The sequence below is a fragment of the Plectropomus leopardus genome, chromosome 15, assembly GCF_026936395.1.
Source record: "Plectropomus leopardus strain MGB_pleo_1.0 chromosome 15, ASM2693639v1, whole genome shotgun sequence".
NCBI lineage: Eukaryota > Metazoa > Chordata > Actinopteri > Perciformes > Serranidae > Plectropomus > Plectropomus leopardus.
Window position 1 is genome coordinate 7,075,245 of NC_142190.1, and position 21,373 is coordinate 7,096,617.

The window sequence follows — 21,373 nt, forward strand, 5'->3', positions numbered from 1 at the left end:
TGAGTATAATAACCCCTGGTTATTATACTAAATAACCTTATACTAGTAACCCCTGGCACTGCATGTTTGTATGATTGTTTGTTGTTTCACATTGTGTTGTGCCTAATTTGTTTTTTCTGTCTTGCAAAAAATATATTATTAGGAAAAAGTGTTTTCTTTTTGTTTTATTTTTTTCAAAAGGAACTGAATAAAATAAATATTTGTTAATTATTCAGTCCATTTTTCAATCCTAGTGCCAGCTAATCTGGAACAATGTTTGATTCCTGTTTGGACTGAGACAGACAGCAATTTAAGATAAACATTTTTTTTTATTGTTTTTCTGTGAACTGTTCCTTTAAATACAAACATACACACTTAAAGTTTAAGCATTTATCCCATAAATATTCTCTATATAATCATTTATCTCTCTTGAGAGCATTAGTTCATCATCCAGTAACAACAGTTCTCACTTTACAGTGATTCATTAGAGCAAGTAATAGGAATAAAGAGTAAAATGAAGTTCATGTGAAACAAATGAGTAACCATTTTTGTATAGAAATAGTTTTGTTTACACACTCAGAATTAGTAAGACAAAGAAAGTGAAATTAGTCTGAATTAATTCATCACCCTGAGTATCCAGCAAAGCTCAGTGATTACCAATTTAATCAGATAATCTGTGATCTTATGGTCAACCAGTTCCACTGGACACATGCATGTTCAAATCGTACAAATAAACTGAAAAGATTCACCAATTAAATTAGTTTATTTTAAATGAGTTTATTCTCCAGGTAAAGCGAGAGAGTGTTTTATTGCAAAAGCATTTTCATGCAGAGTGATCAGGACTTCTGGTATGTTTGAAAGGGTCCTTGCATATTTTAGTCTCTGTGATGCCTGACACTCAAACTGTAAAACCAAAAACATCTTCACCCTGCTTCTGCTGGAGTGCAGTTTCAGTCTGTAGCCCTGCATAGCAAGTCAGTCTAGTTCCTGAAAAAAAAGTAGTACAGCATCCTCTAAATATCTTTTTTATTGTGGTAAAAAAGTGTGTAGCCAGTGGGAAAACATCCAGTTGATTCAGAGATGTGTATAATGTGTGTAATCATGTGTAAGTACACATGATTGCTCCAATAAAATCCATTTATCAGAGTTCAGACAAAAGGTCACGATGCAGCATTCAGTTAACAGCCAGAAGTCATGGATTCTTATTGACTTTGGTCCTAAGCTCTAAAAACCAAAGGGACACTCAGATTTAGACACGTTTCCCCTTTACAACAAGTCTACCAGTAGCAACTGTTAGATCACTTGCAGAAAATGAAGTCTGTATTTTTGATTATTAAATATGTAAAAAAAAGTGTTTCCAGGAGATGGGTTTCCATTAACCCTCAAATTGCACAAACTGAAACTGCAAGTATAAATTACGCCTAATGGAAACACGCTAATTTAGAAAAACTCCCATTTATCACAAAAATGTTTTTACGCTCACATGAGGTGGTATTTCAGAAAATTTGAAAAAGCCATATTTCACAAAACTGCAATTGAAACACTTTTCGCTTCTACAGGTCACATGATGCTAGGGCTATGGGCTTAATGGTAGGAAGTGGCTCACTCGGGCAACAGGTGCTACAAGAGGTGTTACAGCATAACTCTTCAGAAGTTGAGATGAAGTTTAGAATTCACAATTCCTCTGTAAAATTGTGGACTATCACCTCCCAGAAATCCCGTATGCTTGGTCGCTTCCACGTATAAGAGACTTGCCTTTTGATTTTTGCTTGCATAACACACTTACGCCACCTTCAGTTGGAAATAATGACAGCTAGTGCATTGGCTTCAATAGAAATAATCCTGCTAATGTTTTGAGCATCCATCACCATGCTTCTTGGAGTGTTAACATCAGTCAGTTGAAACACAGTCATCTCGCAATTGTGTTTTATTGACATTTCGAAAATGTTGCTTAAGTTTTGCACAAATGTGTAAAAGAAACCTGCGAAGTGTTTCCAAGTCAAGCCAAACTTCTACAGTATTAGGTTGAAAAATGGTGCCTGATTTTCCCATGAAGAATACAAACTTGAAGGGTTGTCCTTTCATTTGGAAGTAAGAATCTGAAAAACTAAGTTAAGTTCTCCAAAGCCTAATGCAGACTACACAACTTTGGTTATGATTTTCCTGACCCGGATAAACTTTTGAAATCAGAGACTGAAGCCTTATGTTGAAAGGAATCCATGCCTCTTCCTGTCACAACAGTTTGTCCAGACTGAGCCATTCTTAGATGCATCTTGACCTTGTATGGGTTAGTAAAGAGCAGTAAAGACAGTAAAGAGCTACAAACCGAAAAGGCATTGGTCTTGCATTAAAGTTCTTCAAACTAAAGTGTTGCTGGAGTTTCAGCCTCTTCCAATTTTTTTCTCTAGTAAATGGATGGAGCATCAGAAACTTCCACCCTGCTACTACACAAATCTTGACCTTGTTTTGAACTGTCCTTGACACTACAACAGTAAACATCCAACTTGTTGATGGAGTATCTTGGAGAAAAAGTTGAGTCAGTACCCAATAGGATTGTCAGCGAAATGGAGGTGGTACGGAGGGAAGCAGTAAACACTCCAAAACAACGTAACATGGCTCCAAAGAAGGCAAAGACAAACACTATTGTGCCATGTGTTTTGTGGACACAAAAGATGGACTGTTGGACTCTGAGCTGGACTTCTGGCATCATGCACTTCAGTCGAAGTTCTGTCCAACTGGAATAATCTCAGTTAACCTCATCTGAGACCAGTTGTTGCAGGTTGTGAATGTCAACTTGTCAAGAGTTTGTGACAAAACATCTTGTAATGTGAGCAGTGCAGCCATTCTAAGATCCTAAAAGTCTTATTGTCTGGACAGGCTTTTAGTTTCTAGTACTTTTTTGGGTCTCATTTGATCACTGATAGGTAAGGATGGAGTTTTTCCTCAAGGAAAGCCTGGGTTTATGTTGCCCCAGGCTTCCGTAAAAGACACAGTTTGGTGACTTTGAATAAGACACTTGGTGTGTCCATCAGTTACTCCAGTAAACCATCCAACCATCTCCCAACAGGGAAATCCAGACGCGCACTACACAGGTAAAGAAGCTTGCCAACATCCAAAACTGCCTCTGAAGTTCAATTTTTTTCTGATCTTCTAGAAATGGTAAACTTCACAAACTTGGTCTGAACTGGTTGAAGTGACACACTTCTTATTTCTTTAGATTGTCTTCTGGGTCAGACAATAACTCATTACATGTCTTGCCCTGACTGGTTTCCTTCAGGGTAAGCCTTATTGACCAAGTCAGAGGAGTTGGATCTCCAGTCAAGATCATCCTTATCCATCTATACATTTCATCAAGCTCTGTGCAACAAACCCTCGCTTTCTGTTTTATCCTCTTCTGGCCAAATCATACACTTCATAAGAATTTCTCCATCTTTCTCTTTCTGTCCATCTTCAGAGACTCCCTCCTCCTCTTGCTCCTTCACCCCCTCCTCTTCTCTTGATGTCTCCATACATCTGGAAGAACATCTCCATCTCTCTCTGCAGCGTGCTGTTTCGGAGGTCGGCGTCAGCTTTGGCTCGCTCCATGTCGCGGATCTTGATCTCTGCGACGCTTCGGCTGCGCTTCTGCTGCTCCAGTCTGACCTGAAGTACTGAAACCTGCCGCTCCAGCACATCATTGCAGCGCTCCAACCTGCAGTACACACAGGCATATTTACAAACACAAACACTGTACTTGTAAATAATAATACAACTTAAAAGGAAAGGATGTTAATCAGTTGGCTCTGCTGGGACCCAGAGAGCTTGTGAAACAGGTGAACAGGCTACTGTACAAGGTGCCACCTGCTACTCAGTAACCAATCACATGCACTCAAACACTAATGGAACAGCCATTAGGAGTGATTTGACATATTCACTGGAGGAGCCAGGGATCAAACCGTCAACCTTCCAATTAGTGGAAAACCTGCTCTATGTCTCAGCCACAACCGCCAAAAAAAAGGTACATACACAAACACTGTCTTGTAGATGTTGTAAGTTTGTTATATCAGTTTAAATGAGGGCCGCTTTGAGTATTTTTATTTATCTGCATTTCCTGCTTATGCTGGTGTCTCACCTCTGTATCCTGGCCTGGTACTCAGCCTTCTGCCGGGCCATCTGTTGCCGCAGCTCAGCCAGAAGTGAGTGAGCATCCCTGGACTGTGATTGAGGCTCCGGTCCCTGGAGGTCTGGAGGACCAGAGGGGAGGAACACCTCTGAGCTGCCCGTACTGAGAGGGCTGTCACTGAGCACAGAACAAGAGGCTGGGGAGTTAGGGTGGTGGACTTCAACATCATCTTCATCATTGTCATCATTGTCTTCGTCATTATCATCATTGTTTTCGTCATTGTCATCATTGTCTTCATCGTTATCATCATTGTCTTCGTCATTATCATCATTGCTATCGTCATGATCTTCATTATCACTGCTTCCCCTGTCTGCTTCCTGACTTGAAGGTAATCTGTTTGGTCTCTTTGGTGACACGTAAGGACAAACCACAACCACAGCATCACTGCTTTCGTCCAATGGCAGACCTTCATAGGACGACCATGAAGAGGAGGAGTCTCTTCTCTGCCTTGCCTCCTCAAGCGCCGCCACCTCTTCACAAGTTCCAATACGGTCTCCTTGATCGATGGTTTCAAAATGTCCACCATGCTCCATTCCCTCACATGGAGACACTCTGTCCAAGTTGTCATAGGCAGAAAGGTTGCTGTCCTCTTGATCCTCACTGCTACCCATGCTCGCCATTCCTGGCCCTGCACCCTCTTCCTCAGCAGCACCAGAGCTCCAGAAACCAGTGCATGGCTCTTCCGGGCTAGGCCAGGCCTTTGCCCAGCTCAGGAGCATCGATCTGGGACTGGAGCTGTCTGGCAGTGGGTCTTGAAGCTGGAGGCTGGTTGTAGAGGCTTGAACATTTGGGGATGGTCCTTGGCCAGCGTGGTGCTGGTGATAATCTAGATTGTGTCTGTCAGAGTGGTGCTGCAGGGGCTGACTGGTGGAGGGCAAAGGAAAGAAGCAGTTCTCTGGGTGGGAGGAGGTGTAGCGATGGCCGAGATGCCTCTTCTGGCCAGAGGACAGTTCTGATTTGGCAACGGCAGAGTGGATGCAGCTACAGAAAGTAAAAAAGGGAGGTAAGGCTGAAAATGATCCATGCCACAACAAGATGTAATAAAATATTTGATTGCGTAAGCAGTAGTGTAATGTACATTTTTGGGGCGAGTATCTGTACATAACTCTAGTTTCTAGGTATTTCATCCACCACTGCATGTAAGGAAGAACTGGAGTGTGTCAGAAAAGGAATGGACAAAGTACGTAGGAACTTCTCTCTGCATGTGAATGATATCCTTGGTATTTGCCTATAATGTCGTCTATCCTCTTTCCAGTTCCTAATGGTGCAGAGGCAGTCATGCATCTAGAAGTCGCTAGTTGCCAGAGCACCCAGACAGAAAGAGAGTCTGTGAAAAGTGTGGTTGATGGTGACACTTTGTTAAAGTCAGCCTGTTGTACCTGGGACTCTGTTTGTCTGCTGCAGGATGTCCTCCTTCTCTGGAGCGCTCTACAATGAGAGGCATGGAGAGCTGACGTAGGCAGGGTGACGGGTGAAGATGAGGCTGCCTCAAAGCGATGGGTGATGCGTGTGTACCTCCAGGTGGACGGGCAGAAAAGGGTGGAGGGACTTTGGCAAACAGAGACTCATGTTCCCTGATCAGCTCCAACATCAGCACCTGGACCAGTGCTGCACCTAGGACATGGGTAGAGATATTCTTGACAAATAAAAAATTTGTAAAAGAAACCTTGTAGTTTTCCCAGGTTCTTATCTAAACTACAATAAAGATATTGTTTTTTAATTCCACCCAAGGCAATCTGATGATAAGTTTGATGGAACTAGACAGTGCAGATTTGATTAAAGTAAGAAAGCCAGGGTAGAGTTGAAACAAGACAAGCAAGTGAAAAACACCACGATAAAGCTGAGTCACCTCATGTTTTCAGTAGCAAACTCCAAAAAGTTTGCAGCTTACTCAGTGTGGATGCTACAGTCATCTTGGATTCATTGTTGTCAAAATGGCTACCCAGTTTCATTGTGGAAAAAATGCTCAGAGATATTTGTTGCAACACCTCTGCAGCATAATTCAATATAGGTAAATACAGTGCTTGTGTTTCCAATCTTACTTCAGACTCTCGAGCGTAAAGAGGTAAGAAACCAATGTTGCTTTCAGCAAAGCCCTTCTTGTGTACTTACTATTGTCCTAATGGGAAGATATAAAGACTCAGTTAAAATCACTTTGTAGCTTTTTCAGTGTGAGTACATCTGTTAAATCCTTCTTCTATATTTTTGACAACATTGCCAACATTGATACCACTGATGCTACATTTTTCATAATTTTGAAACAAACAGAAAAATGAATCATTTATATGATTTTGCCTACCTCCCATAATGCTTTGTGGGTCTTCAGCTTTGGCTCGGAGGATATTTGGCCCGAACACAGTGGCCAAGTTCTGGCCACTCATCCTGTTAGTGCTGGAGTAACTCTGGACTTCATTTAAAAACCTGCACACACACACACACACACACACACACACACACACACACACACACACACACACACACAGAGAGACATACACACACACACACACACACACACACACACACAAAGCTGATTAAAACTATGTGAGCGTTCTTTCTGTCCAGGTGGAAATTCCTCAGAAACATTAAGAGTTTAACTATTGCTGAAGGATAAGAAGGGCATCCATTGTTTTCATCCAATATTCCATAGTGCAATATAAATATTTGTTTGAAAACCTTACTATATACTGTCAGTCTAAATAACAAGGTTGGAGGGGTCTTACTGGCAGATGAAGTTGAGTAAGTTGAAGTTTGCAACTGGCAACTCATGAAGAAGATTCCTCAACTCCCCCAAAACCTGGAAGAAGATGGTCGGAAGAATAAGAGGATAGGAGTCGGGAAGGGGGAAAGAACAGACGCATTGGTGCTAACATGCTAAATGTTGTTTTTATGTTTACTGGAGAGAGATCAAAGTTACAATGCTGCTGCATGAAATGTAAGTGTGAAAAATGCAGAAAAAAGATGCAAAGATGGTTATAAATAATGCAGGTTTTAAAATATTTTTAAAAACTAGTTTTGCAAATGTTTTTGTTTGGCTTGTAAGATACATCAAAAGTAACTGTACCACACAACAGTGTATAACTGTGATGTCATGGGGTCCTGCGGTGCACCCCTATATCACTGCAGCCAGGTGAGAAGTTAAACCATTGAAGGTCACTGAGGACAAGATTTTCAGGGGGTATTATATTGTTCTTTAGCTAATGAATTGACAGACAGCATTGTGTGCAGAGCTGCAGTTACCAGCATGCGGTCAGTCAGCAGCTTCTGACCACAGAGCAGGAAGTCCTGGTAGTGGCTGTAAGGAATCAGAGGCTCTGGCAGCTGTCTGAGGTAGAGCTTCAGCAGTGACGCCACTGTGTGGATGTCTGTGCTACTGCAGGCAAAACACACACAACAAGCTAACTTATTTCACGTAACATTTTAAAGAACAAGGAATCAGAAAACAGCGCAGGCAAGAGGGGATTGTACCTGTCGAAGGACGGTCTTTCCCCTGCGTCAAAAGCCTCTTGCAGTTCTTTGACCAGACTGGCCTGTCCTGGCTGGCGAAACAAGCCCACTTCATGCAGGCCACGCTCTCGGATGAAGGTCACACACTGCTCCACCACCAGAGGAACCAAACGCACCCCATAACGTCGCTCATAAAGTACAGTCTCCTCCAGACGCTGACCAAAGACCCCTGCATGGGGCGAAGATGTTAATGATTTTCTCCCTGGAACCACTTAATCCAGTCACAAACATTACAAAAGTAGGGTAAAGGTATAAAGGTAAAGTAAGGTCTTTGAAAACCCTTTACACTGCTAAAAAAGAAGAGACGTGTACCTAACCTAAAAACATGAAGTGCATGTTGTCTCTGTTGGTGTCTGTGTAATGTTTCCATCATCATAAAATCCGATTTTGGCAATGATCTGATAAAGACAACACATATTTTTTAAAATGGCTTTTCAACGAATTGAAAAGGTATCATATATATTTTTTAGATGAAATATGCCAATGTTATGCATTTTTTTAATGAATGAATGGAGAGAATTTTGGAAGGAGCACCGAGGACCAATGCAGACAGACTGACCAAAGACAAAGGGAGCCCAAAGACTAAATGCACAAAGAGAGCATGAGGGACAGGTGAAACTAATCAGAAAGGGGCAGTCAATCGCTAAGGCGGGAAGAAACACAAAGGCAGACATGACACCAACAAAACAAAACAGGGAACAGATAAACATGATGGAATAATGCATAACATGAAAAAAAAACTAGTAAACACAAAACCCACTTCTCAGAAAACAGTTGCCTTTAAGTAGGCAATTGTTTTCTGAGAAGTGAGCCAATGACAACACACTTTTTAGAGAAACCATCTAACACTGTGTGTGTGTGTTTGTGTACCTGTGAAAGGGATCCAGACCCCCTTGTTGAGGCTCTTCAGCCACTCGTCACCCTGACCGGCGCTGTTAGATAGGAAGAAATACGAGCCTGGGCTGGCCAACACGTCTCTGTTACCTGTACGCATAAAAAAATGGTTTTAGTACAAGTCAAGCCTATCGTTTCTAGAACGTTTCAAGGCGTCTTTTGATTGTTAGGAAATGACGTTGTTGTTCCATCAAGACTTCAACCTGCCACTGAGCAGCAGGGTCCTAAATTAATTTTTCCTGCATTTCAGTTCAGGAGGACTAAAGTTCAGCGTTTCATATGCTATGCTATGCTATTCATATGATTGTGCAGCAGTGGTTCGACCAGAAGTCCAGCAATCAAAAGACCCCTTGAGACTATGACCAAATCAAAATGCAAACCAACATGCAAATTTGTCATTGCTGACCATAACAGTGACACAATGCTTAAATAGTACTGTTTTGGGTTGAACTATTCCTTTAAGACCGTGAAACTATGAATAATGTTGTACCTAAAGACATAACAAAAAATTTAAAGCCATGTCAAATGTATGTCGACCCCCCAATATCAGCCACACACACACACACACACAGACACACACACATACACACACACATTACATTCTCTCAGCCACACTATCTCTCTATTTTCATCCCGTTAACACACTTCTCCGCTATGTCCCATTATGCTCCACTGTCTGTCCTCCTCAAAGTCACATCAAACACACACCTCGTACATGTATAAAGCAAACACCCACACACACGCACGCGCACACACACACACACACACACAGTCACCTCAGATAGGAGACCCTGACTCAGCATTCAGCAGATGTCACTGAAGGGCAACACACACAACTAGAGTTCTGGAGGGATTAACAATTAATATGTTGATGGTTTGTGTGTGTTTGTGTGTGTGTGCACATATGTGTGTGTCTCACCTTTGTGGCCTGTACTGTCATGTTTCCAGGACTTGAAGCAGCTGAGTCCCATGCTGCAGCACTCCTGCTACGCTTGCTGCAGTACCAGTTGTTGATGCTCGGAGCAAATTCAACACAACAATGTGAACTTTTCTTTTTTTGCAGACGTTTTTGACAGTTTAGAGGGAGAGAAAGCAGTGGAGCAAAAAAACTGCATCACTAGTGGGTTGTTTTTTTTTCTTTTTCTTTTTTGGCACACTTCAATTTTAGGTTTCAATCATGTGCCAGAGTTCTGGTTTTAGATTGCAGGACTTGCAGATTGCAGACAGAGTGGAAAGCTCTTGGTTTTTAACATCCTGGTAGATGAATGGCCACAAAGAGTTGCTCCTACTGGGAAAAGGGCCTTAAAAAGAGACTTTCTTGGTGTATATAGACCCTTAGATACAGGTTCTTGGATATTTCAACTTACAGAAAAGATTCAAGTGATATATTGTCCTTTTGGTGGATAGATTTAACTCATTCCATATTGATTTTGTGTAAGAAGAAGCTCAAAGAAAGGTTGGTGGTTGTTATAGCCCCTAATGAAAGATTCTAGATTAATAATCGACCATAAAGTGACCTGTATTTTCAGCTTTTAAACCTTAAATTGAGGTTCCAGGTAGTTATACAGCTCCTGGTGGGTATTTAACAAAAAATACAGTATCATAGGAAATATCAGTATCAGCCTTTAAAAGATACTTTAAATAGACTTTATCAAGAGGACCCCAAAAAGAGTTTCAGTTAGATTTAAAACTTCTGAATCCTGAAAAAATCTGAAAAGAACTAATCTTGGTGAGAGGTTTCTGGTGTTCTTGATAACCACAAGTTAGCCTAGATGGACATAAAGGCTTGAAGAGGGGATCCTTGTCAATGCACAGGCTATCATTGTAGATACAGAACCTTAAAAAACAAGCCTTCTGTAAGGTTTCCTTTCAGACGGAGGCATGTCTGATGGGCACCAAGCCTACAAAGAGATCAAACCTCCAGGAGCCATTCCTTATGCACAAATTCTTAATTACAAGGTGATGGATGGTCTTCATAGGAGGTAATGTGGTAAGAAAAGTCCTAGGATGCTGCAACCTTTTCCAACTCACAAAACAGACAACTTTTCTTAATATATTCTCAAAATATTTTCCCCTTCTCTTCTTGGGAATCTCCATTGGCTTTGGATGCACAGACAGTTTCTGATTTATTAGACAAAGTCAGCATTTAATTTTCAGCATGTCCAGCCTCCTCCTCACAAACCCCACCTCTCCGGGTCCAAACACAAATGTCCCTTTTGGTTTCAATTCCCGACAGACAGTGCAAGATCTCAACATACATGTGCAATGTTGCTTTCGAAATGCTCCAAGTCACTTGTAGAAACGTCTTCAAATTGGATGCTTCCTCTTAGCAGAACTTGAACAGAGAATTTCAAATCATTTAGGGTGCATCCGTCCTCATCCAGAACCCCAGACATCCAGTCTTCATTTGTCCTTTTGATGCATTAAAGGGGACGGACTCTGTGGAGAACGTACATGCTCACACCCAAGATCTGCAAACTGTCTCCAGTCCAGAAGTGAGATGTCTGACTTCCTATCTTGATGAATATCCCTGCATAATTCCATCTGTCTCTTCTGTCTGTATTTCACTTTTTATATCATATTCTCTCAAAAAGTTCAACCATCCTGCTGGAACATTTTACTCTTTATTTTTCATCTCTTCTGCCGGCCATGGAGTCAAACTACTCCACCGTCCACCGGGAGAAAGACAATCTTAGCATTCCTTCCTGCATCCTTGTCTCCCTCTCTGTCCTTTGCTTTATTAGCTCTCTAAATGGATGCCCTGCTCCATTTCCAGAACACAGACTACACATCTGGATGTCCACATCTTCATCATCTCCGTCCCTCTTCTTCCTCTCCACCTTCACTCCGTCCCTTTTTCCCTTCCTATCTGTCTCCACCGTTGTCCCTCTCTTTGTCCCCGTCTAGCTCGTCCTTCTGTCTCGTTCCCACTATCTTCACCCTCTCTCTACCTCGCTCTCTCTCTCCCTCTCCATTTCCCAGCAGTGTGTGTGCCCCCTTGTTGCCCCCCTCCCCATTTACCTCATCAATAACCATGCGGTGTGTGTGTGTGTATGTGTGTGTGTGAAGGCTGTGCATTAGGAAAATTGGTTCTCTGCGACACAGCGCTGTTTTACCAAAGTAATCACAGCTGATGGTGAGAGAGAGAGAGAGAGACGTTGGGATAGAAGGACAGAGAGAGAGAGAGAGATGATCTGGCTCAAATTCTGCTGCTGAAGTATGGTCTGCTGCAGCACACACTCACACTCACACTCTCTCTCACACACACACACACACACACACACACACACACACACACACACACACACACTGTCACCATGATTCAAGTGGACATAAAAGCGAGAAAGGCTGGTCGGCCCAGTCAACTTTTGAACTCAATTATAGTATGAGGAACCCTCTCTCTCTCTCTCTCTCTCTCTCTCTCTCTCTGTCTTATACAGTCCATTTCAATAAACCTTATTGGCCTAAAGTACAGTATACAGTATATTGCTTAAGATTTGATCTAATCAATGCATACAATCAAATATTACAGTAACAGCAGTAACACTTGTCCTGCACATATGTTAGAATATATAGACTACTGAACAAAAATGTAAACATTTCATTTTTGTTTTTGCTCCCATTAGGACCTTTATTGCATGCTCAATTTATTTCTCTCAAATTTTCGTTGCAAATTTCGTGTTAGTTAGCACTTATCCTTCTCCAAGATAATCCCTCCATCTGACAGGTGTGACATATCAAGATGCTGATTAAACAGCATCATTAGCACACAGGTGTGGCTTGAGAGGGTCATAATAAAAGGACACTCTAAAATGTGCAGTCTGATCACACAAAGCCACAGATGTTACAAGTTTTGAGGGAGTGTGCCATTGGCATGCTGACTGCGCTGTCTTCCAGCACTTTTGCCCGTGAACTGAATGTTCATTTCACTACCATAAGTTGTCTCTGATGTTGTTTCCTTGAATTTGGCAGTACATCCAAAACCGCAGACCAAGTGTAACCACACCAGGTCAGGAGCTCAACATCCAGTCTTCACCTTCAAGATAGTCTGAAATGATAGCTGATGCAATAGTTGAATTTATGCACAAGTTGTGACAATCCATCATCTGCATGCTCTTCGTCTTTACCAGGGTCTTGACCTGGCAGCCATTCAACATCCTAACCGACTTGCTTGGGTAACTGTTTACCATTGATGGCACTTTGGGGAATACTTCTCTTCACCTGAACTTAACCTGGAAGACTAAATAAGACATGGAGCAGAGCTGTGTTGAATGATTTAGCTAAAATATTCCCATCTTGGGGCGAGAGAAATATCCATGGATGGTTAAAAGAAAACAATGTTGACTGTTGGTAGGAGGCAAAATGCAAAGGCAGTCAAAGTCAGACACTCTGTTAGCGAAACATCCACCCTGACGCTGAGATCTTGCAGATCTATGACAACAGCTTTGTTAGGTAAACAAAATATAGGTCACATTAAGTGTGACAGACTCTCAGCCTACTAAATATTAATGTTGTTTTGTATGTCCGCCTGTTTGCATGTCTGATGCACTGATTTCTAATCACAGCTGAGAGCTTTCACATCTGTGTGTCAATACAACTGGCACTGGCCGGCATACTCTTCATTAAAGTGCTGTGTGTGTGTGTGTGTGTGTGTGTGTGTGTGTGAGAAAGAGAGAGAGAGAGTGTGTGTGCGCTCTCCACTAAATGAAATCCGTCACCTCCTCTCCTCTTCACTGTGACTGCACGTCTGTAATGAATCACATGCATGGAAATATTGCTATCCGGGAGCTGTCACTTTGTCTCTGTCAAGAGAAATTGACCTCACTGTCTGCATCTTGTTGGGAAAACACAAAGTTCAACAGCAACGCCCCCAAGTGATCACTTAGAATAACTACAACGTAAGAATTTTTTTTTGCCTGGACTGACTCCCACTCATCAGACATCCCCCTAAAGCTACATACCTGTTCCCACTGTCCTCATGTCAAAATATGACATGTTCCCAAAACAGCTTAAAACTGCATAAAATAGCAGGCTGAGACATGCCATAGCATAGAATGTTGCAAAAACTGCCAAAAACACCATAATATAGCATGTCGGAAAAATGACTGAAAATGCCATAATGTAATATGGCGAAAAATGTCAAAATATGACGTGCCAAAAATAGCTGAAAACCACATAAAATAGCATGCCGAGACACACCATAGCATAGAGTGTTGCAAAGATGGCCCAAACCTCCATAACATAGCATGTCAAAAAAATGCCATACTATAGTATGGCGAAAAAAGTCAAAATATGATACGTCCCTAAAACAGCTGAAAACTGCATAAAATAGCGTGCGATTGCCCATAAAATTAATTGATTAAAAACTGCAAAAGAAGGTGTCAGCATGGGAGCAGATGTAACTTTGAAGCTATTTTTATTTCATTTTTATTTAAATTTTCACTTTCACTTTATTAAAAAGTTTCTCAGGTTTCAGAGGTTTAAATGCTTGTGACAGGTATTTGAATGCAGTTCAAGCAAACTGGTGATGATTCAGGTATTAAAGGGCTAAAAATGAAAGAGACAGTGATTAGAGTTAGCACACAATTTGTAAGATAATCATTATTTACTCAACCAGAAGAGATTTACTGATTGTTACACAATACTGCAGAAGTTTTTAATGAACAATACGACTGTGACTCCCACTCCTTTTTCTGAGGGAGGAAACACAGACACACACTTGTAGGTCATAAACAGACACAAATACAGTTTATATATTCTCCTCAATAAAGGCAGGAGGGGAGAAACAGAAGTGGGCTAAGCAAGAGTAAGAGCCATTTTTTTATATATTAGGTAATTTATTTATTTTTTGCTATTGAGCTCTTTTACAGAAACGGTTTGTAATTGTGCTATTGTTGCAACAGCACACAGTAAATATTAGTTTTCAAACATACAGTTGTGTCTTGAATCCGATTTAAATTGGGATATGTGTGCCTGACATAAATATGTAATGGACAGTCTTAACTCAAAATCACTGCAAAATTTTGAAATTTTCTGTAAATAGGAAACATTATTTGTAAGGTCTGATGCGCGGGCTGAAACTAATTACAAACATTAGACAGACATAGTTTAGGTCATTTTGGTGAACATAATTGAGGATTTAGAGTCCAAATGAATGACCATGTTGATATTTAACCACTGGATGTGGAGATAAACAGCTGTTTGCTATCAAGATCAAAGGATGACGATATGTCCACGTTGTGCTCATTACTTGTTTCTGCTGCCCCAGAGTGGCCAAAGAAATCTAGCCACTTGTGCTTCTTCAGCTTTAAAGGAACACGTTCACGCTTGCAGCGGTCACATGTATTTCTTCCAAAGAACACACCCCATTTTTTTTCTTCAAATGCCGTTAGCTGCAGGAGTCTATCAATGAAACTCGTACATCACCACTGCACCCCATACAGTATTCCCACACAAATAGACTGTTTTTGGATAAAGTTGCTGCTCTTACATGTCTCCAGCAGAGGGAGCCAGCTCTCCTCAGCAGCTCGCTCCTCGCTCGGGGTCAATGAGTGGAGCTGATGGAGCAGAGAGACAGAGAATGAGGTCATCGCAGCTCTGTAGGGCTTGGCTCAGTTGGCTGCTTGTCAACCATTTTGACTTCAGTCAGTGTTCTCAAAGCCCACATGGCCACTGAGAAAACACAAACCATCACAGAGAGCTGCACACAGTCATGACTGTCCTGACATATACAACGGAAACTAACAGATTACATGCAGACAGACTGTAGAGATCAGACTGTCAATAATCATTCGCCCTATCGATGCTGAGCGAACAGAATAATCTTTGAGATTTTGGAAAAGACGACACAGGAGATACAAAAAAAGTAAAGGGACCCCTCAATCCTTAAAGATGATGTTTTTGTATGTTGCTGAAGAGGATTACAATTTTTAATAGTACTAACAACAACAACAACAACAATGATAATAATAATAATAATACTAATAATAATATCAATAATAATAATAACAATAACAACAACAACAACAACAACAACAATAATAATAATAATAATAATAATAATAATAATAATAATAATAATTATTATTATTATTATTATTATTATTATTATTATTGAAGATAGGATTTATATAGCACTTTTCTACGTACCCAAACACACTTTACATGAATTCAATAATATTTTAGAAGTGTTGAGCTTAATACAAAAGTTGATTTAAAAAGTAAAAAATAATCAATCAATTTTTATTAATTTTGAGATTAGGATTATAGTAAACAGTATAAAGGTTTCCAACAGTTAAGTTTTTCAACCTTTACTTATATTTTACACTAATTTAGTAATCTTTTCAATTTTTTTTTTATTTCATCCTTTCATTTGGTTTAGCTTGAGTCCTTCAAAATTATTATAAATATCTGTCATTGAGTCGAAGTTCATGATCAGGAGGAATCATTCACCATGTTTCCTGTCTCCCCACTGACATATTTCTTGACTGAGTTGATTATGCATTATGTAGGCCTCATGAATTAAATATGAGGAGGGACATTAAAAAAACAAACACAAAACATGTGTATGGTATTAAAACCTGGACTGAATCATGGTATGTACACTAATTTGTGTAGATGTAGTTTACATAAGACAGATATTGTACCTTGAAAATCTCATACTGTTGCAAACCTACTCAGGAAACAGGAAGCAAACAGAAATCTGTGTCTGTGTTTTGTTGACCCATCCATCCGACCTGACCTCCTCTCTCTGCAGATTTAGAACTATTTCCTCCTTTTCTCCCCGTTGACAAGAATTCTGATTCCTATGGTTGCCAGATGCATTTGTCACTTAAAAAAATAAATTTATTTTTGAGGGCATTTTGCTTCAACTAATGTGGTTGTTTTTCTAGGGTGGAAAATGTCTAGCTTTCTCTCTTACACATCAATCGGTCTCTTTTGCACACAAGCTCTTTTCATTGCAAACACACTTTTTTTTATTTGTCTTTTTGCCACGAACATAATAAATATCACACATGCTCACTCTCTCCAACATATACAACTTCTTTCTTTCACGCTCGAGCTTATGTACCAAGTCTGACGTAAACTCTCTCTCCCTGTAAACCCAATATCCTCTGAGGCCCGGGGGTTTTAGAGTGTAAAGGCAGTGCGGAGGCAGGAAGAGAGAGACTGCATTATCCACATCAAAGAGCCAGAGTTAACAGCCATAATCAATGCTTCCCCATTACGCTCTCCAGTCTCTCTCTCTTTCTCGCTCTCTTTAATCAGATCAATATGCTTTATTGGCATGAATGGAGATATGATATTAATATTGGCCAAAAGGGGGGGAATTCATCGACAAAAGGTGGCAACACACAGAAAAAGTCTCATCAATGATTTGAAAAAGAAGCTATGAAGTCTGAGGAGCCTCCCAATCTTTTTTTAAAAATAGAGACAAGAGAAATATTAGACTTTTGAAAGTTGAATGTGAAACAGACGCTAAAAAAAATGGAGGGTAGAACAAATATTTGATTTGATTATATTATGAATTATAAAAACTTGCGTGTCTGTATTTAGATTAGATAAAGAGCTATACTTTGCTGCAAGGCATAAAATAATATAAAAGGAAAAAAGCTAAAAGATTTGCTCTTGACTACACATAGTTATATACACCGGTATGCAAACATTTGGTGTATTTACATATACTTAAAGGTACCTTTGGTCATTTTTGTCTGGTAGTAGTGCTATGGAGTCTATTTTTTTGAGTGGAGCTCCACCTTTGGTTTCACGTCGTGACAGTTATTGAGACTTGGTGGCAGTGATAAACCAAGGCATGTACTAAAGTGTCAACAAAGGCAGTGGAGGAGATGACTGCAACCTGACAAACATGGATGTAAACAATGCAAATGGGTTTTACAAAAGGCTCATAGAGAAGAAATGCATTTGTTTGATCTCATGGGTACACATGAGGAGTTTCAGTAAATGACACCAAATCTAAACATAACATTTGTTTGTTTACAAGAAAACAGGGTGAGGCCAGAGGTATACCTGCTTTTAACTATGAGCTCATGTGCACAGGACTGCTATCACGTATCCTGCTTGGGGTGTTGGTTGTGTACGTCCTCAGAAATGAATACTACATGTCTGCACGATGCACCATCCAAATGAATGGTAGGGGTGAATCAAACATTCCCTGTAACGATGTGCTTGACACGCTTATGTGCTACAATGGCACCGCTGTAGCTTTTTCTGCCCTGATATAAGAATATAGTAACCACTTCAAGCGTTGCCATTTTTATTGTACTGTGCTGCAGAGCATTAAACTAGTTTTAAAATTTAAACACATTCAAAATGTAAGGAAAAACTGCTCTTACAGGGGGGCGTGCAGCATCACTATTTGCAAAACTACAACTAGAATCCTTTTATGAATATTTCCCATCCTGCCCCTGGTGATAAATATTACGCCAAACTCCCTTTAAGAAATATGACAAATATACATTTCCTCATGTGTCTGCAAAAACACATATCTACACACATATAGGTATCATATATGTCAACAGTATTCTCATCAATTTGGAATCAACAAAATTCATAAAGATAAACTGTGATTCCTTACAAACTTTACATTTTGGATTTTAACATTTTAACTCACCAATAGCATGAGAGGTGAACCATTTAAAAAATTAAGATTTCTCACTAAAATAAGTGCTGGTTGGTGAATTTGATACACATCAAAATAAACACAAACTCTTTGCTGCTGCCTCTTTGCTGCGGGAGAGAGCGCAGCTGTTGGTTACTGACACTGTTTACATCATTCACCTTCACTATTTGCATGAGCTAAGACTAAAATCTCATGAAAATATTAAACATGTATGAATTTGTTGAAAAGTCAAGATGAGAAAAAGACTTAAGACAGCTCAGAGTTATATGACACTAAACAATTGGGATCCCGGGACTGGCACCAACTGAGGTAAAACTCTCATGATTTTATTTCAACATTGCAAATTTGTTAAAAAATAGTTAGAAAGTAGTAAATATGTAATATAGTTAAAGACAACATGTAAAATACAACTATAAGGCAAACAAAAATCACATTTTCTCTGCCTTTCACCCTTATTGACCCCCTCTACCCCACACAGCCAGGCCTATCGACCCCTCTCTCCCAGAAACCAGGCCCCATGCCTGGGGTCAGTGACCCTCTGAAGCCCCCTGCCTGGCTGTGGGGTCAGGAAGTGTGTGTGTGTGTGTCTGTGTGTGTGTGTGTGTGTGTGTGTGTGTGTGTGTGTGTGTGTGTGTGTGTGTGTGTGTGTGCGTGTGTGTGTGTGTGGGTACATGGAGTCATACCAGAAATAATCACCAACCCCCCACCTCCACTCAGGACACAGCCAGGAATTCATGGAGCTGAAAATGCTGAAACTGGTAAGGCAGTACAGTATAAAGCACAAAATAGAGACTTAATAACACTAAAACTTAAAATGTTCACTGTTTGCTTCACTTGTCTCTCTTTCATATTTCTCTTCTTGCATTACAAATTAAAATAAAGTGTAAATATATAGCTGTTATGTTTTTCAACCACAATCATTTCAACAACAATACTACTTTTGTTAGGCTGCTACTGATAGTTTAGCCCTCTTGGGTTACCAGATCCAAATCACTGTCCAGGTTATATCTAATCAGTCTGGATATTTTCAGTTTTCCACCAGTCATGGCAGTCATCACTCTCTCTGCCTCTCTCTCTCTTCCTCCATCTCTCATCCTCTGTCTCCCCACCCTGCCAGGAAAGTGTTGACAGCTCTCATCTTTCATCCATTTGATGTAATTATGCTCCTCTATACACATTTGAAGCTCCCCATTCACATTTACGGTGTGATGAAAGGCCACATAGTGTTGTTTCCCTAACAGCTTGTCCTGCTCAAACTTAACTTCCGGTACAGTATGGTTCTCAACAGATAATCCTTCTCAGAGTGGGAGAAAACAGGGCTTCAGTTGCACCCCCATGCTTAGTCATGGCTTTTTCCCTAACCTCCCTGTACAAGCCACCAAGGGTTGTGTGAAGATGACACTCAGCCAAGGTAATGCGGGGGACACAAAATTGGACTGATTATAGCACAAACTGGCAGATATAGGGTGTCAGGATGGATCCGGAACAACAGTGGGCATGCGAAGCACCAATATATGATCTATCCAACATGAAAATTTGTTTTAGCAGTATAAGAGCATTTTCAGTAGCAAAATGAATTATAGGGTTTGGACTTGCACCAGGTCAAATTTTAAATATCTCAGGCAAAAACAGGTCAGGTAAATCTATTTATAAAAATGATTCAATTGGATTTTGGAACAAATTTCCTCAGTCTGTTAGGGTTTGGGTCTGTCATTTTGGACCTGATAAGAGATGCCTTTAATTTACGGGACAGCTTTTAGCATGAAAGGGGGGAGAGAGTGGTGACGACATGCAGCAAAGGGAAACCAAACATGCAGGCGCTGCAGCAAGGACATAATCTTTGAATATGAGGTGCCGGCTCTACCAGGTGAGCTACCGGGAGCCCCTACAACCAAAAGTTGTTTACTTAAAACCACAAATTTCACTTAATGGTGCCATAAGAGGAAAGGCCGATTGCTCATGAATGTTATATGGTGAATGTGGATGTCTGTACAAGGTTTCAAGGTGATCCATCTCATAGTTGTTGAGATATATAAGTTTGGACAAAGAGGTGGACTGACAGTTTGCCACCCAGAGCAATGCTGGTAGTGTTGCCAAAAACACAAACTCCATGCTTAAAGGTGAATAAAACATTTTGAATTTCCTGAAGTTATCTGCAAACTTTATATTTCAAGTCCCTTATACTACTACGATTAATCTCCCTTCACCTGTTATGTCCAGCGGTGTGGCTCTAGACATATTTTTTTAAGAGTAATAAACAATCATCTGATTTTTCAGGAAATATCTTCCTATATTTTTAAATCAACATTATGTCTTGTGGAGAGGAAAGGTGTACTGAGTGACCTGCAGTGTATTTGAGTGTAATGAAGTTACACTGTAAGAGATACTGTAGGTTGTGAGCCTATAGAAAAACTCCTCCCTATCTCTCTTTCTCTTTTAATGTCTCGGCTCTGGTTTGTTTCACTTAATTCTATCTCCTCATCTCCTGATCCATCCATCAGTGTCTCTCTTCATCTCTCACACACTCTCCCTCACGCACACACCCTCTTCCTCTCCCATCCCCTGCTTGTCTCACATTGTGTCTCTTTGCAACTCATTTTCACTCCCATCATCCCCTCCTTTCTCTCTCTCTCTCTCCCTTGATGAGTGAGTGAATGAGTGAGTGTGGGCCAGTGGGCATAGCTGCTGATGCACTCCTGGTCATTAATAAAAGTTTTATACACAGTCAGGAAATGCATTTGAGCCCCGGTGGCTGGAGCTCCTCTCAGACACACAGGAAATGGGCGCTTGGCTGACAGCCAATCCTGCTATTTCAGGGGTTTGTCCGGAGCCAATCAAGCTGGGCCTGGTCAGTTAATGGATCAGTGGCTCTACTCTTCTCTACACCCAAATATCAGCAACAATTAGAAGGTGTGGGGGGTGACTAGGGTGAAGGCTTTGTGAGAAGAAAAGGAGCACAACTTGAAAAGTGGTGAAATTAGGAAATAATCCAAAAAATCAGCCACATTGACCTCAAAATAGCAATAATTTGCACAATTACATGTGTGTCACATACAGCAAATGTGTTCCTCGTGCTTATATCAACATGTGTAGTTTAAAATCTGTAACACAAAGCCAACATCTGATGCAACTTCACGAATTTCAATGACTCAGCTGTGCGCCGTGTCACGTCGATTTTTCAAACTGGTTGTCAG

General features: G+C 40.6%; 1 protein-coding gene and 1 long non-coding RNA gene across 2 annotated transcripts in view; both read right to left on the bottom strand.

The window, feature by feature from the left end:
• Positions 1–334: 334 nt before the first annotated feature.
• On the bottom strand, positions 335–11,464 carry LOC121952166 (uncharacterized). The gene is made up of 9 exons (XM_088088835.1): positions 9,459–11,464; positions 8,516–8,629; positions 7,607–7,814; positions 7,379–7,511; positions 6,862–6,935; positions 6,441–6,562; positions 5,521–5,755; positions 4,091–5,122; positions 335–3,670 (listed from the first exon to the last, which is right to left on the bottom strand). The coding sequence occupies exons 1-9, from the start codon at positions 9,508–9,510 to the stop codon at positions 3,430–3,432; spliced, it is 2,211 nt and encodes a 736-aa protein (XP_087944961.1). The 5' UTR covers positions 9,511–11,464; the 3' UTR covers positions 335–3,429.
• Positions 11,465–13,922: 2,458 nt separating this feature from the next.
• The window catches only part of LOC148187213 (uncharacterized), a 51,688-nt gene continuing 44,237 nt past the window's right edge, over positions 13,923–21,373 (bottom strand). The window contains exons 2-3 of the long non-coding RNA XR_015778985.1: positions 15,030–15,096; positions 13,923–14,086 (exon numbers count right to left, since the gene is read on the bottom strand). This is a non-coding gene — a long non-coding RNA (uncharacterized LOC148187213). The remainder of the gene's footprint in view (positions 14,087–15,029; positions 15,097–21,373) is intronic.

What these genes read in the sequence shown, in the direction of transcription:
- LOC121952166 (XM_088088835.1), bottom strand. Translation starts at nt 9,510, where the DNA reads ATGGGACTCAGCTGCTTCAAGTCCTGGAAACATGACAGTACAGGCCAC. An exon ending in TGCTGACTGACCGCATGCTG is followed by an intron (nt 6,936 to 7,378) that starts GTAACTGCAGCT and finishes ATCTTCTTCCAG; the next exon opens with GTTTTGGGGGAGTTGAGGAA. An exon ending in TACCAGGCCAGGATACAGAG is followed by an intron (nt 3,671 to 4,090) that starts GTGAGACACCAG and finishes TGTGTACTGCAG; the next exon opens with GTTGGAGCGCTGCAATGATG.